This window comes from Protopterus annectens, chromosome 13.part0 (assembly GCF_019279795.1).
Source record: "Protopterus annectens isolate FY-2018-M chromosome 13.part0, PAN1.0, whole genome shotgun sequence".
NCBI lineage: Eukaryota > Metazoa > Chordata > Ceratodontiformes > Protopteridae > Protopterus > Protopterus annectens.
The window spans coordinates 1,253,739,507-1,253,757,908 of NC_056747.1; the positions used below are offsets into that span (position 1 = coordinate 1,253,739,507).

Sequence of the window (18,402 nt, forward strand, 5' to 3'; positions counted from 1 at the left end):
AATACGCACCATTTCATTCAGAGTGCAGTATTTGATAGTATTAACAGGAATACACACCATTTCATTCAGAGTGCAGTATTTGATAGTATTAACAGGAATACACACCATTTCATTCAGAGTGCAGTATTTGATAGTATTAACAGGAATACACACCATTTCATTCAGAGTGCAATATTTGATAGTATTAACAGGAATACACACCATTTCATTCAGAGTGCAGTATTTGATAGTATTAACAGGAATACGCACCATTTCATTCAGAGTGCAGTATTTGATAGTATTAACAGGAATATGCACCATTTCATTCAGAGTGCAGTATTTGATAGTATTAACAGGAATACGCACCATTTCATTCAGAGTGCAATATTTGATAGTATTAACAGGAATACGCACCATTTCATTCAGAGTGCAATATTTGATAGTATTAACAGGAATACGCACCATTTCATTCAGAGTGCAATATTTGAAAGTATTAACAGGAATACACACCATTTCATTCAGAGTGCAATATTTGATAGTATTAACAGGAATACACACCATTTCATTCAGAGTGCAATATTTGATAGTATTAACAGGAATACTCACCATTTCATTCAGAGTGCAATATTTGATAGTATTAACAGGAATACACACCATTTCATTCAGAGTGCAATATTTGATAGTATTAACAGGAATACACACCATTTCATTCAGAGTGCAATATTTGATAGTATTAACAGGAATACACACCATTTCATTCAGAGTGCAATATTTGATAGTATTAACAGGAATACACACCATTTCATTCAGAGTGCAATATTTGATAGTATTAACAGGAATACACACCATTTCATTCAGAGTGCAATATTTGATAGTATTAACAGGAATACGCACCATTTCATTCAGAGTGCAATATTTGATAGTATTAACAGGAATAAACACCATTTCATTCAGAGTGCAATATTTGATAGTATTAACAGGAATACACACCATTTCATTCAGAGTGCAATATTTGATAGTATTAACAGGAATACACACCATTTCATTCAGAGTGCAATATTTGATAGTATTAACAGGAATACACACCATTTCATTCAGAGTGCAATATTTGATAGTATTAACAGGAATACACACCATTTCATTCAGAGTGCAATATTTGATAGTATTAACAGGAATACGCACCATTTCATTCAGAGTGCAATATTTGATAGTATTAACAGGAATACACACCATTTCATTCAGAGTGCAATATTTGATAGTATTAACAGGAATACACACCATTTCATTCAGAGTGCAATATTTGATAGTATTAACAGGAATACACACCATTTCATTCAGAGTGCAGTATTTGATAGTATTAACAGGAATACACACCATTTCATTCAGAGTGCAATATTTGATAGTATTAACAGGAATACGCACCATTTCATTCAGAGTGCAATATTTGATAGTATTAACAGGAATACACACCATTTCATTCAGAGTGCAATATTTGATAGTATTAACAGGAATACACACCATTTCATTCAGAGTGCAATATTTGATAGTATTAACAGGAATACACACCATTTCATTCAGAGTGCAATACTTGATAGTATTAACAGGAATACACACCATTTCATTCAGAGTGCAATATTTGATAGTATTAACAGGAATACGCACCATTTCATTCAGCTCTTGTTGCAGGTCGTTTTTCTCCAGAGAAACTTTCTGATAGGCCTGAAAAAGGTCATCTTCTCGTTCCTTGCTTTTCTGAAACTGCCGAAGCAAATATGAAAAAGAACAAATGAGCTTAGGAATGTTATTTGCCACAAAGTCATCTAGTATGTCTAATCAATCTCTTACTGTCCTCCAATCATCTCTCAAACCAGAGATGGTTCAGCTGAAAACAATACAAAGATGATTACGGTCTCCTTCACTCTGACATTTAAAAATCACAGCAAAAGATAAAGAATGCCTGCTAAAAATAATTATTTTCTGAAATAACGGAAGATCTCTCACCTAGGCCTTACACTATAATAAGGTATCAATACAAATCCAGTAGTATGTGCTATATTATTTTTTTTAATTTTGTTAATGACAGTACTCATGCTGTTGTGAAATTAGCGCAGCAAAACCTTCAGTTTGGTCACAGGCAACTTCTAAACAGCCAGGACAGTAGAATTATTCTTCCCAAGACTGCTTTCCTCAAAAGTCCAAAAATGCTGCTTACATTCCTTACACATTACTTCTAACCAGCGTAGACTTTCCATATATCAGAAAAATAGCAATTAATTATTGAGAGGTAACAGGCTGTTTTATCAGAAAACAAGATTTACTGTATCGGCAACATAAACGCTGGTTGGTTATCCATTCATCTTCAATTTAGCCTGGATCCAAAATACAAGTTTATTTTACAACCATGTTTGCTAACTAGAATTGATGCTTCCATGTGCAGTCCATTTATACAGGGGTCCTGGGGACAAAAGCTCCAACAAAACAATAAATAAAGATATATAGATAAACGCAATAACTAAATCAAATTGATAGCTGTTTTCTCTGATATATGGAAAAGTCTACGCTGGTTAGAAGTAGTGTGTGAGGAGCATAAACACTGTTTTTGGACTTTTGGGGAAAGCAGTGTCGGGAAAGTACAGTTTTGTACCTACCATAAATGTAGATGTTCGAGGATCCACATTGCTGCAGTCCTAACCATTGGGGTAGTCCGCTGTCCCAGTCGGCCCGAATACCAAAGTATATGGCTGACGTCGGTCAAGGCGCATTAGTCTGACGTCAGGACGTCAGGGTACTAATGCGCATGACCGACGTCATATCCTCAGTCTTTTCTTGCCCCAGATGTCAGAAGACCCTAAAAAGACAAGGCCAAAACCAAAAACAGCAAACACTCCTGCACCAAAAATATGTACAATATATACAAAACCAGAAGAGTATAACCTCACCCACACAACCACCCCTAAACACAGAGGGGAAGGAGGGAGGGTAAATTGGACTGCAGCAATGTGGATCCTCGAACATCTACATTTATGGTAGGTACAAAACTGTACTATGTTCTTCATTCCACATTGCTGCAGTCCTAACCATTGGGTAGAATCCCAAAGCAGAGGTAAGGGAGGCTGGCAAATCATAAAGAAGCAGGAGCTGTCAACATGCCTTGCAAAATAGCTGTGGCAAAACCAGCCCTAGATTTAGAGTAGAGAGGAAGGTGGTAATGCTTAGAGAAAGTATGCACTGAACTCCAAGTAGCTGCCTCCAAAATATCCTTAGTTGCCACCCCTTAGAAATGCTGTTGAAGTGGCAGTAGCCCTAGTGGAATGAGGCCTAATCCCAGCTGGAATCTCCTTGCCATGATGGGAATAACAAAATGCAATGCAAAACCCAATCCACTTAGAAATAGTTTGTTTTGACACAGGCTTGCCCTGAGAACTCAAAGCAAAAGAAACAAACAACTGCTGAGACTGCCTAAAATCCTTAGTCCTGCTTAAATAATAACGCAACTGCCTGTGTACATCTAAAGTGTGCAAAATCTTTTCCCCTTATTTTGGGGATCTGCATAGAAAGTAGGCAAATGAATAGTTTGGTTTAAAGCCACACTAGAAACCACCTTAGGCATAAAAGAAGGATTAGTACGTAATGATACCCTATCCTTATGGAAAATCAAAAGGCTCTACCGCCATAAGGGCCTGCAATTCAGAAACCCTTCTTGCAGAAGTAATGGCCAACAAATAGCAGTCTTCCATGACAAGTATTTCAATTCAGCAGTAGCCGCAGGCTCAAAAGGTTGTAGAGTAAGTTTCTCCAACACAAAATTGAGATCCCAAGCAGGAGTAGGAGCTCTACGTGGGCGTCTAATGTTCTTTGCCCTCTAAGAAATTGCTTGAACAAAGGATGCGAAAACAATGGTGGGTCACAATCATAGTGAGCTGAAATTGCTGCAGCATGAATCTTAATGGAAGAGAAAGACAAACCTTTGTCCAATAACTCAGTAAGATATTGAAGAGCCACACTCAAATTAGGCTCAGAAATCTCCAAATTCTTTGCTGCACTCCAAAATAAAAATCTCTTCCATTTTTCGGCGTACACTTTCCTTGTACTAGGTCTTCTGGCTTCCATAATCACATTTAAAACTTGTTGAGGAAGTTGAGACCTGCTGTGTTTCAAAACAGAATATGCCAGGCTGTTAGATGAAGAGAGTGAAGCTTGACATTGAGCAGGTGACCGTCCCTCTGAGACAACAGGTGTGGAATCAAAGGTAAAGGCCATGGAGGCTTCCTTACCAGACTCCTCAGTAATGGGTACCAGTGTTGCGAGGCCAATCTGGAGCTATTAAAATCATCCTTGGCTTGTCTTGTCTGACCTTTAGGAGCACCTTTGGGAGAAGGGGCAGAGGTGGAAAGGCATACACATGAAGATTTTTCCAACTGAAAGAAAGAGCATCCACTTTCCAAGCCGTGTGATGAAACCTCTGTGTGCAAAACTTTGGCAGCTGGTGGTTTAGTGGAGAAGCGAACAGATCTATGTCTGGAGTTCCCCATGACACTGTCAATTTCTGAAATACATGAAGATCCAGTTTCCACTCGTGGGGATCCATGATTTGTCTGCTTAACACATCTGCTAAGGAGTTCTGTGCTCCCGGCAGAAACCTTGCCTGAAGAGTTAGTTGCAAGCTGAGCGCAGTCTCCCATAAAATCATTGCTTGCCTGCACAACGGGTAAGAATGTGTTCCCCTTGTTTGTTGATGTACCACATGACAGTTGTGTTGTCTGTTAGAATCAACACCTGCCCTGGAAGAAGTAACTCCTTGAAAGCCATTAATGCAAACTGGACTGCTAACATCTCCTTCATGTTGATATGTAGATGCTGTAGTCTGGCAGGCCACTTGTCTTGTATCCACTTTCCATTTAGATGAGCTCCCCAAGCAATATCTGAGGCATCTGTCGTTAGAATCTGACTCGCCTCTGGCCGGGTCACAGAGAGTCCCTTGTTTAGGTGACATTCCTGAGCCCACCACAAAAATTCCTGTTGAATGCAAGGTATTATTTGAATGACAGTGTCCAAATCTTGGCAGTGCTGTGTCCATACATTTTTGAGATACCATTGCAGCTTCCTCATATGCAGTTTGGCATTGGGAAGCACCAGAATACAAGATGCCATGAACCCTAAGGCTTGAAGGACTGTCCTTGCAGTCAGCCCGGACTGAAGAGAAAGTTGATGGAAGTAAATGGAAAGATTCTTTTGTTTGTCCGGGGTTAAAAAGGCCATCTGGGCTGCTGTATTCAGTCTCACACCCAGAAAGCACATGTCTTGAGAGGGTACTAGACTGGACTTTATTTCGTTCACAGAATACCCTAGGCATCTTAGCACTGCTATCACATATTCCAAATGCTGTAAAAGGTCTTCCTTTTCTTGAGCCAGAATCAGGCAGTCGTCCAAGTAAGGATAGATTTGAATTCCTTTTAGCCTGAAGTAAGCTATCACTGGAGCCAGAACCTTTGTGAATACTCTGGGCAGTAGATAAGCCAAAGGGCAATGCAGAGAACTGATAATGGGAATTTCCAGCTCGAAAGCAGATACTTCCTGCAACTTAGTCTGATAGGCACATGAAGGTAAGCTTCCTTGAGATCTAAAGTTACCATCCAGTGATCTTTGCCCAGCAGAGGTAAAAGCTGTTGTAACATCAACATTTTGAACTTGGGAATGTCCAGATAAGTGTTGAGGATAGATAAATCCAAAATTGGTCTCCACGTGTTCCCCTTCTTTGGTACTAGGAACAGGCGAGAATAAAATCCTAGGCCCCTTTCTGGCACAGGAACTGGCTGAATGGCCCCTATTTGGAGTAACACAGAAATTTGCTTGTGAGCCTCTTTTCTTTGTAGAGGAGGAATGTCTGGCATGCCTTTGAAAGGAGGCAAGGTATGGAAATAAAACCTGTAACCGTGGTGAATGATATCCAAAACCCATCTGTCTTGGGTAATTAAATCCCAATTTTCTTTGAAAAGAGCCAGCCTTCCTCCCAAAGGTGCTGCCAGACGAGAATGTACTGGCAGCTGAAAAGGTAGGTCATTGGGTCTGTTTATGAAAGGACTGACCCCTGCCCTCACCAGAAGTCTGAGCAGGTGAACTCCCTGTTCTAGGCCTAAAAGAACATTGAGCTCTGCCCCTACCACGTCTAGACCTACCCCTAGACTGGGAATCATAAGCAGGATATGTCCATCCCTTAGTAGGCCAATTTCTACTAAACTTGGAGGCTGCACCTGCAAAAAATCTTTAACAGTTTGCATAGACTTAGCCTTGTCCTCCATTTTCTTTAAAACTGCTTCCACAGGCGAACCAAACAACACATCAGACTGTAAAGGAGCATCCAAAATCCTTGTCTTAACATGCTCAGCTAAATTCTGATCCCTCAACCAGGCGTGCCTCTGAAGAACAGAACCAGTGGCAGCCACCCTCGAGGAGGCCTGCACAGCATCAAAACCACATTGCAAGGAATGCTTACCCACCTGTTCAGACACATGAACTAAATCCTGCAACTCTTTACACTCAATACCTTCTGCCAGAGCATCCACCTTAGACTTCAATTGTGAAAGGAGATAATTTTGATATTTTAACATATGAAACTGACAATTCAACGCCCTCATGGCTAAAGTGGAAGAAGTATACACTTTCTTTCCCCATCTATCCAAAGCCCTTGCCTCTTTATCAGGAGGAACAGGATTTTTAACAACAGAAGCCTTAACACCTTTAGGCCCCTGAGAGACAGTTTCCGGGTCTGCCCTAGGACTCTTAAAAAGATACTTATGAGCTTCAGGCACCCTATAGTACCTATCCGGTTTAACTGGGGCAGGAGGCAAAGAATCAGGGTTCAGGGAAGCCTCTGCAAAAACATCTTCCACCACATTCAGAACAGGAGGTATAGCTAAAGGCCTATGCTGGGGTAAAAACAAGAATTCCCTAAGCCTCTTCCTGGAATCAGAGAAATCTTGACCTTCCCATTTAAAATGCTCCCTCATGGAATGCAGAGTCTCTGAAAATGAAAAATCCTCAGGAGGAGAAGCTGAAGGAGTAGAATCATCCACATCAGAATCTGAATAAGGAGGATACTCCTGCAAGTCTTCAGCCGAAGACTCAGAAGCCTCCGAACACTGCTCAAAACTCTCAAACTCAGGTTCCACCCTAGGCCTCTTATCAGGAGGGGGCATAGAACCTCTAATCATAGTAATCAAATCCTCTGCCATTTTAAGCATATGTTTCTTAGGCAAAGACCCTGAAGAACTAGGAGAAACCCCCACTGAAGTTAAACCTGGCCTGCCTCTCAAAGAAGCCTTGGAAACAGAAGGGGAGGCTCTAACCACCTTAGGAAGAGAGGGAAGAACAGCCACCTGAGAAGCCCCTTCAGCCTGGCCTACCTCCTGAGAGGACACATCCTGTAACAGTAAAGTCTCTCCCTGAGACTCCAAAGAAACTCCTGGCAGAACCTCCGGCTCCACTGAGCCTTCTAAAGAACCGACGTCTGGGACTGTCGGTTCTTCCACTCTAGGCTTTGCTGCTTTGTCCTTGCGCTTTTTGGGCAAGCGGCGCGGAGCATCCGGCGGCATTTTATAATTACAACGCTTCCCAAAAACTAACCTGGCACAGTCTAACCTTCTCTTAATAGTGCGTTTGTTAAATCTAGCACAAGAGCGGCATCCAACAACGTCGTGCTCAGGCCCTAAACAAGGTATACACAAGGTATGGTAATCCCTATGAGGTATCTGTTTCCCACAAGAAATACAGTTATTCACTTTTCTGACATCCGGTTAAATACTGAGGCAAGAAAAAACCAAAATATTCCCCAACGGGGTACTTAGCCAACTTTGATTCGGTCTGAAACTCCGACTTCAGAAAATTTCAGAACGCCAACCTGCACTCGCAAAACTGCTTCTGCATCGGACCATGCGGCAAAAAAGACTGAGGATATGACGTCGGTCATGCGCATTAGTACCCTGACGTCCTGACGTCAGACTAATGCGCCTTGACCGACGTCAGCCATATACTTTGGTATTCGGGCCGACTGGGACAGCGGACTACCCCAATGGTTAGGACTGCAGCAATGTGGAATGAAGAACATCAATAATTCTACTGTATTTTCACCAGCGCTGCTCAACATTTGGAAACTTTAGCCAGAGATCTACAGTGCATCTGCACTGAAATCCATGGCGTCCAGTAAAAAAACGTAAAAAATAAGTATATTTTAAGCCAGCACTGCACTTTAACTGTATTTAATTGAATTACTGCTTCATATTTGCATTTGTGACTAAGTCGAGCTACCCTACTTCTTTCCCGAACACTACATTCAGAAAAATCCTGCTACAATGGATGGGTAGTTTCCCATGACATCTCCTGCCAGCTTGATTGATATGGACATCTTGTGGCAATGTAGCAATTGCTCCATGTGTACTGACAACCATTTATTCCTAAAGTAAGCTAACATCCTATGTGAGAGATACAAATACACTGTAGAACTGGAGTCAATTCTCTCACGTAAAAATAAACGACATCAAACAGGCTGTCAAGCACACACGCTTCACCTCTCACACAAACCTCACCTCTCACACAAAATAAGGACATGACACATAAACCCACATATGCGGAGGTACTCACTAAAAGCCTACCAAAAGAACAGAGACATCATAAACACACACCACCCACAGTCCCCTCTAAGCATAAAGAAACCACTATACACACATCAACACACACATCTGTGTCGCAATAAATAAGCTGCTAAGGCAAAACACATAAAATGTCTTGGTCATAGGTGACACCATAGTGAGACACACAGATGTTCCCCTCACCAGACTGGACAAGGAGAAGGTCAGCTGCCAGCCAGGTGCCAGGATCCAGCAAATCAGTCATGCACTCAAGTCATTCAACACGTACCTTTATGACTCTGCCATACTCCATGTTGGAGTGAATGATTTGAGACATACCTCTCTGGACTATATGATTATGTGTCCCAGACAGGTATGTCCCTAGCCCTAAGCAGTATCCTACCCTCACCCACGATAATGCCACAATATAAATAAAAAAATATTGACTTCAACAATTTGCTCAGCTTCTGGTGTCAGTCCAATGAGATCCAGTATCTGTCAGTCTTGGAGGATATGGTAAGACAGACCTTGCTGCTTTGCTAGAGGTGGTTTACACCTGTCCCCCCTAGGCTTTTGGATACTGGAAAAGGCCCTTGCCTCCCCATAGTGCCTTTTTTAGGCAATGTCAAAACAACAAATTTTCCAATGTAACAAAATGTAATTGGGATAAACTCAAGGTCATGCTGCTTAATGCTAGGAGTGTAAACACAAAACTGTACTCCCTGGAAGCACTTCAAATCTTAGAGTATGCTGACATCTGTGTAGTTACCGAGACATGGTTCAAGGCCACTGAGAGCACCCCAACCATGCAAGGCTACAATGCCTTCCACACATTCAGACCTCAAAATGAGCGTGAAGGAACCAAAGGTGGAGGTGTGTCCATTTTTATTAAAACCAAATACACTTTGAGACTGGTCAAACAGCATGACTCTCTCAAACTACTCCATGTCCAATTAACAACTGGGAAAGTACCATACCACATCATTGCTAGCTATAGATCCCCCACCTTGAACCAGGATAAGCACACTGCCTACCTTGATTAACTGGAATCCCTTTCCATACAGCCCAACACCTTAGTCATGGGAGCTTTCAACTATCCTTCCAAAGACTGGGGGACATGCACAAGCAAAAACACGCCCATTCAAAGGTTACTGGACTTTGTGAGCATAAATGCTCTGGAATAGATAGTCTGCACCCCCACTAGGAGCTCCAATGTTCTGGACATAGTACTCACCAACATGGGGGGGGGGGTCACTGTACTTCCCCATGTGTGATGCCCTCCCTGGTTAGGTCAGACCACGTATCAGTCTCATTTGAAGTAACTACTGGAACTGACATCATCACAGGAACAAAAATTATAAAAACCTTCACCAATGCTAACTACAGCATAATAAGCAATGGTTTAAAAGCTTCATGCCACCCACAATCGCAGACATGAATGATCACTATGCAGAAGTGTACGCAAATACCCTGTACAAACACTTAAGTGACTGCATAAACCCCGCTGTACCTGACCGGATCAAAACCAGGTCTTCCTGTAAAAACAAGCCACCATGGTGGACTTCAAGTATAAACAGATTATATAACAAGAGGAAGGAAACTGTTGTCCAAAATCAAAAGGGATTCCACTCGGCAGAGGAAGAGTTGCCTCCTAAGCCTTTACAAGAAAATCAGAAATCTTGTAAAGCCTTCTAAAGCAAATTATGAAACTAAAATCACATCCCTAGCCAAGGATAATAATAAGGCATTCTTTAACTACATCCAAAGTCTAAAAGGAAATGCCCAGCTATGTGCTGAACTGGTTGTGGATGAGATCTTACTACACTGGAAGATATTGCCAACCTGCTACCTGACAGATTCAGAACAAACATCATCCCCCTATCCCCACCTACCATATCCCAAAGCATACCTGACACCAGCCCTCTGCCTAGTATGTCTAGAGAAGAAGGTAATCTCTGCACTCACCAAGGTCGAAAAATCGGCCTCAGTGGGACCAGATAATATCCCAGATTGTTTACTAAAGAATCTAAAAGAAGACGTAGCAGACCCACTTGGCGTTCTACTTAATCATAGTTTGAGAACTGGCTATGTTCTTGCAGAATGGAGAACAGCAACAGTAATCCCCCATGCACAAAGGGGGGGGGGCATCAATTGATGCTGGCAACTACAGACCCATAAGTCTAACCAGCTTCATCTGCAAGGCCATGGAAAGAATTATCATGGATCTTATCAACAAGGACATAGATGACCTCCAAACACTGAACCAAATAAAGTTTGGCTTAATTAAGGGCAGATCATGCTTATTAAACTTGGTGGACTTCTTTGAGAATGTCACCAAAACCATGGATGAAGGTAAGACAGTACACACAGCCTATCTTGACCTTGCCAAGGCTTTCAACACAATTCCCCACTCTGGCTTCATTGAGAAACTCTCCTAGATAGGGATTATGTTACTATATGGGTAGCCAATTGGCACACTGACAGAAGACACTCTGTCAAAATTAGTGATTCCGTCTCCAGCAGTAGAACCATCACCAGTGGAATACCACAGGGGTCTGTGCTGGGCCCCTTACTGTTTGGCATCTATTTCTCAGAAGTCCAGGCCAAAGTAGACAGCCTGTGGCTCACCAAGTTTGCTAATGATTGCAAACTGGGAGCAATCATTGAGTCCCCCAATTATGTCAACATGATGTCAGAAGGGCTAACACAAAAAATTATTGGTGCCAAAGCCATGGTCTAAAACTAAATGCAAAAAAATGCATTATTATTCCCTTTGGTAAAACAAAATTTCCTACAAATTACAATACTGACAGCACCTCCCTGAGTTTCAACCCAGTGGTGTGAGACTTGGGAACACGGATTGATAGCAATCTGAACTTTGACCACCAAGTTTCCAAAGTAGTAAGGAAAGCCTTCTACACTGCACACCTCGTAAGCAAGGACATAGCATCCAAGTCAAGGAATGTTATAACTCCACTGTATTTGAAGCTCATCAGACCATTAATAGAGTATAATGCACCCTTTTGCATGTACCACACCAGACACCTGCAACAGCTGGAGAGACCTCAGAGGTCTCTAATTATGAAAATGGAACTCCAAAACATGACCTACATGGACAGGCTGAAAGCCCTGTCACTTTACTCTGTATCTTACAGGCTGCTGAGAGGTGACTTATGCCTGACTTATAGGGCAATCTCCAACCTTGTCCTAATGGAAATGCTGCACATCCACAAGTCAAATGGCACAAGAGTCACTCGCTCTAGGGATCTCAACCTAGCTTGCGACATTAACAAAACATGCTGGAGAGACAGCTATGTCTACCCGAGACTAATGCTTCTCTGGAATAGTCCTCCTATTCACATAAAACAGAGGTCCTCACTGACCTTATTTAAATTCTCCCTTGGGGTGGCACGCATGTCCTTCATGGACAAGGGTAGCCAGTGTTGCTCACAGACCTACTTTGTTCATAAATTTGTTCTGCGAACTACACAAAAAAGAAAAAAAATGGGAAAACTTGGGATTAACATGGCTAGGCTTGTAAAGGCTCTAGGGCAGCAAGCCTAGTAGCCTCCTATGAACCCATAAAGGGTTGTTTGTTTTTCCTATTTTATTATATCATATATAATCACTTTGATAAATAAGATTTATTTTGATATGGTTTATAGCGATGTGAGGTAGGAGAGAAGATAGTAACACTGAAACCTGTCAGTCACGGCACAGTGCAAGCAATGCTGAAAAGGAGTCAAAGCAATGAGAGTGATAGCAAACAGTTCGTAGCCTTAAGGTGTGCAGAGTTATGTAGACAGAGAGTGCGGAGCGAATGAAATAAGGAGAAAACAGCAAAATGTTGTAAAGCAGGATAAAGACACACCAAGAGAAGCTATGACATAAATTAGGGAGGTAGAAGGTAGTGGGTCTAGGAAGTTAATGTGTGCAAAATAAGTGCCGGTGGGCCGATAAGGACAAAGCAGTAAGGATGACAAAAGGATTGTGAAAGCAAAAGACCAAGAAGGGTGAAGGAGAAAATGCAGAAGCAGAACAGGTCAGAGAAATGAGCAGTAAAAAAGTCAAAAGGATTATTTAAAGATGAATACCAGACTAAAAATAAAGAAAATTCTAAATTACAAACAGGAAACAACACAGCAATATATCATTAACAGAAGACAGAGATGGGACTGTGCAAAATAATGCAGTCTGGTGTCCTTCTAACATGAACACACTTAACAAATTGAGTTATTATATAAGGGTCACTTTAAATGTGTGGACTTGTTCAGCGGTTCTCAAATAGCATGGCAGGCTATTCCACTTACTAGATAGGACTGCCCTCAACGTTTTGTCACCAATTTTCCGAAGGTTCTGAGAGTGTGCCATGGACCACTTCAGGAGGGTTTAAGACTTCCTGACGAAGCATGCAGGTAAGAAGATGAGTAAAATCAGGTAAAGAACTCTTTATGTAACAACTTATGAGCAAAAATACACTGGATATAAACTACCCTTTTAATTAGGCTTATCCATACTACAGATATTAAAGAAAGACTGTGGCCTGAGAGCTGTTGGCAAATGTTGAAACAGGATTATAGGCCAGTTCAAGTTTGGATAAACTAGACTGGCATGTTTGGCAAAGATCAATGATAACTATAGTACTTTTGACAGTAGGATAGTTTATGCTATTTCAACTGAGATAAGTAGGGTCATTTTTAATATTAGGGTCATATGATTAGTACTAGGCTAACTGCCCTCGTGGGTTATTTTAAGCCTAGCCAAGTACCCATGTGAGAATCAAACCCTGTACTTTGTGTCTGTAAGGCAAACACCTCAACCATTATGCCAACTACCCACATGTGTGACATTTGTAATTTTCATGTATTTTGCTTGTGTTATACTGTTAACATACTCATGGAATGTAAGACACTGTTTACTGTATACTCAAATTATACAAAAAAGGTATTTAATACTTAAACATGTGCACATTGATTGGCCTGCTCAATCACTGTGCCCATAGTAAATCCGATGTTCCCCACCGAAAGAAATTCAACTACAAAAATCATTTTCATTCTACTAAACGAAGATTGTAAACTTTAAAATGAATGTAACCATCCTCTCATACACTGCAAAAAATGTTGTTTAAGCAGTGTGATACAATTAAAATAAAGTCACAAGCCATTAATGTTCCTGGAAATGAGATCCTACCGTACTATCTTTCTGTGTTAAATACTCTTATATTTTAGTCTGCATAGCTCTTAAATAAAAGAGTTTTTTAACATAAAAAGATAATAGATGCAATGTTAGTAGCCAGTGGCTGTGCCAGAAGAAATAAGTATCATGGCTACAATGAACCATACATTAAAGGGGAAAAAAACAGAAACTGAAAGCCATAATTCAGCTGTGAGCATGATCAGTACATCATTTGGCTCCCCCAACATTAAAGGGGAAAAAACAGAAACTAAAAGCCGTAATTCAGCTGTAAGCATGCTCAGTACATCATTTGGCTCCCCCAACATTAAAGCGGAAAAACAGAAACTAAAAGCCGTAATACAGCTGTGAGCATGCTCAGTACATCATTTGGCTCCCACATAGCAGAAACATTGCAGAGGAACACTAAAGTGCTGTCATACAAAGACATTATTTAAGAAAAGTAAGTAATTTCTTTCTTAAATAATGTCATTGTGTAATAGCAATAACTTACTCTCGTGAAAGCCACACCCATTTGTGGGTTATTGCTAAAAACGTTCCACGAATGGATCATACCAGAATACATTTACTATTTAGACTGCCAAGCCATACTGATTACTATTTTTGTAAGACTCACCTCTAGTTTTATTTTTTTTTTGTATTTTTAACATTTGTTGACCAGGAAATTCTGACTGGGACACAGTCCATTTTCAGCAGAGGCCTGGCGAGAAATTCTCCAGATGCATGTCTTTGGAATGTGAGAGGAAAGCAGAACACCAGGAGGAAACCCAGACAAACTCAATGAGGACATGCAGACTCCACACACAAGGCACCCCACACAAGAATCGAACCAGAGAACATCTTGTTGTGAGGCAACAACACTAATGCTAACCGCTGCGCCAGTGTGCCCTCTGACTCTAATGCAGCTAATGTTTTTTACAGAGCCATGAAAAAGGCCATTATAAATTGGCTAGGGAAGGTATTTCTATTTTATGTAGGGGAATGGAAATTTGAAGAAGGCAGAGCTGAGGGGGGGGGGCAGAGCATGCAGTGACACCATGTATGTCACACCACTGCACGAGATCTTTGTATGTCTGCTCCAACCCCCTCCCCCTTCTGCCAATGTGTAGCAGTACACACAGGTGCGAGAACCTTGAACTCTAGTTTCCACCAGAAGATATTCTACATGTGGCAAAAAAAAACATACCCTCCCTCTGTGAAGGATCCAGTAACCAACATAATGAGAAAGGAAAGTCATGTCAGCAAAGTAATGCAGGTGTTTACTGAATATTAAGCCAACTGCATATGCATTTGGACCTATCCTCATCTACAAGCCCACTCTATGAGTATTCATTTCTTTTGCACACCATGCCTTGTTTTAAAGGAGAATTGTTTACTATCTTCCTTTTTGTTGAACATAATTTGATTAATCCTGTCATTTTTCTCTCTTTCCTTTCTGCTGACCATTTCTTGCCACCAGCTCCTTTCCTCATTCACCCGTCTTAGCCTCCCCCAGGCTCAACCTAACCAACTTCTGGGGCCTGAAAGGAGATTGGAGACGCTTGTTTAGTATCAGAGTGTTGCTGGGGAGTGAATCCTAATCTCTACCATCTTCCCACAGCAAACTTTGTAATCACTGTAATAATGTGGTACCAGCAGGTGCTTGCACAACTCCAAGCAGGTATGACCAGTGAGTAAGCAGTATACTCACCTGCAACACAGAGAGCACACCTCCAAGCAGATATGACCAATGAGTAAGCAGTATGCACACCTGCAGCACAGAGAGCACATCTCCAAGCAGATATGATCAATGAGTAAGCAGTATACTCGCTTGCAACACAGAGAGCACACCTCCAAGCAGATATGACCAATGAGTAAGCAGTATGCTCGCTTGCAACACAGAGAGCACACCTCCAAGCAGATATGACCAATGAGTAAGCAGTATACTTGCTTGCAACACAGAGAGCACACCTCCAAGCAGATATGACCAATGAGTAAGCAGTATATTCGCTTGCAACACAGAGCTTGTGAGGCTCTTAACATTGCTGTATTGCAGTGAGTATAGGCTGCCTCCTCCCCTCGATGGGCAAGCAGCATCAGCCTTTTAATCCCACCCCCTTGCAGCCCCTCCATTACTCAAGCCAGTAATCAAGAAAGTGTAATCTGGGGATCATTAAGGGCTTTATCCCTCAGCATCACTTGTCTAATCCTATAATTTTTGCATATAACAGTTATTTACTTATGATTTCAAACTGCTTCCATGATATGGTCTGAACTATCCTAAAGCCTTGGAGTAATGTAACCTGTTCAACATGTAAAGTCATATCATCAAATATTGTTGCACAGTTATTTGTTTATTCATTTGCTTGACAGCTAGGATGGGTAGGCTGGTACAATGACCCTTTACTGCCAGGACGTGGCCCAAAAGGCAGAGAAACTGTTTATTACAATTTCAATAACAGGCAACAGCAGTTTATAATATTTACAATTTAGATGATAGTATAGTATTTACAACAACACTGACCTATTTCTAAGTAGAATATTTACAAGCAAATGTTATTTGGCTACTACTAACATCCTATACATTTGAAGGCAAACGATGTACAGATAGCATTTTTACATACATCTTATCCATATACAGGTCTGCGACATATTATGTACCATTATGGGCAGTATTTACGGTATGAATACATAGAGTTAGAGAGCATTATAGCCAAGGTTTACAAACACTGTTGTGTGTCATCAGGGAATTATTATCGCTGGTAACATTTCAGATACTATTTAGCCAAAGAGATGTGCTGGTGTTTGGTATTGATTTGACTTTACCCGTTATTTTTGGAGAAGCAGAATGTATAAGAATCTTTAAGATGCAGAGAGTAGTTTCATTGTTTGTTTGGCAGTGATACTAACAAACTGTTTTCTTCAGTGACAAGTATAAGCTGGAGTCTTACTGTCCATTCCTGGTCACACCTGGCCCCCAAAGACATTATCCACCTCATCCTTGTCCAGGGATCTCCAGCTGTGGATATGTAGAACCAGAAGCACCACCTTAGTCTCTCATGGAGTGATTTTTTCATATGCTGATATTCTTTCAGCACCATGACACTTCCACTACACCTGTGGGGCATACATGGATCAGTGTGTGTACTCAGGACCATTCATGCTGGACAATATCTTTCATTCATTCCCCCTACCAAACGTGAGGTGGGTACCACTTTGTGCAATGCTACTGCATAACTGCTTTGACACTTTGCCAGACTGTGCTATGTGTGGGCATATGACTGCATACACTGCCCCTTGTGCCATTCCCTACATCGCAGTGTGCGCCCAATTTACTCCAGGCACAGAATCCCCTTCCATATGGGTATGCATTATAGCCCCCTGTACCTTTTTATTTTATTTATTTATTTATTGACATTTGTTAACCGGGTTTGACCAACTGGGCTTGTGGCCCATTTTCAGTGGAGACCCGAGGAGAAAAGCTCCAGTAGTACATTTTAAAGAAGTACAATTTTAAACAATATTGATATAATATCAGTTATAGCAAAAAGATTCACATATGTTGGGTTACATGCATGAAGTTAAAGTTGCATTAAAAAGAAGCTAAGTAACAATTTTACATTGATATAGTTCAATAAGTCAACAATAAAAAAATTTTGTTTGTATAAAGTTATGCAAATGCATAGCAAACACATTGGAGAGAGAAGTGTAATGAGGTACTAAGTATGGTCCTTTTGAGAGTAAATAAAGGGAAGGAAGACTAGGTAGGGTCATGGCAAGGGCAGGTTCTGGAATTGAGAAAATAAGCTTTTAGTTCATTTGTAAAGTGTGAGGTGTAGGAGATTGAACGTAAGTCAAGGGAAAGTTTGTTCCAAGCATGGGCAAGGGAGTGTTTATAGAGTAGTTTGCCTACTGACATTTTTGGGTGGTAGATATCAAGTAATTGTTGGTTAGAAGTATGGAAGGTCTGGGATGGGATGCAGATGGAGACTAAGGAAGATAGAGATGGACAGAAGGAGGGTTTATAAAGAATAGAGTGTAGCATATGAAATTGATAAGATAGCAGACATTGGGGAAATTCAAGCCATTGAAGAGAGTTTAAAGAAATGCAGTGGTGTGAGTTGTATGGGGAGTTAGTAATCAATCTGGCTATTTTATGGTAAGTCTGTTGGAGTTTCTTTAGAGTGGAGGCCTGAATATTGGTAAGAACTGGGATGGCGTATAAGAGGGAGGGGAGGAAGAGTACCTGGTCCAGGGTAAGTCTAGATTCAGGGGTTAGGAATTTTTTGTTCCGATATAGCAGACCTAGTTTTTGGTTTGTTTTTCTTTATACACTGGAGTATGAGTAGGTTGAACTTTAGTTTGTCATTGATAATGACCCCTGGGAGTTTTGTGTGGGTGTCAGGTTGGATAGTTGTATTATTAGAAGATGTAATAAAAAAGGAGGTTTTGTGATGAGAAAGAGAATGGGGAAGGAAAAGTAGGAGTTTGGTCTTTTTGGGATTTAGGATCAATAGGTTGTTTAGTGGATAGTAGGGCCTGCTGGGTCAGGGAGTGTAGTTCAGGAATGTTATTTGAGATGGATATAAGTGTGGAGTCATCGGCATACTGAATAAGGGAGGATTCT

The 18,402-nt window shown here is 41.1% G+C and overlaps 1 protein-coding gene across 1 annotated transcript in view; it reads right to left on the reverse strand.

The window, feature by feature from the left end:
* The window catches only part of TBKBP1 (TBK1 binding protein 1), a 2,809,732-nt gene that overhangs the window by 974,132 nt on the left and 1,817,198 nt on the right, over positions 1-18,402 (reverse strand). Inside the window, exon 5 of the mRNA XM_044055270.1 lies at positions 1,642-1,737. Coding sequence (XP_043911205.1) covers positions 1,642-1,737 — 96 coding nt within the window. The remainder of the gene's footprint in view (positions 1-1,641; positions 1,738-18,402) is intronic.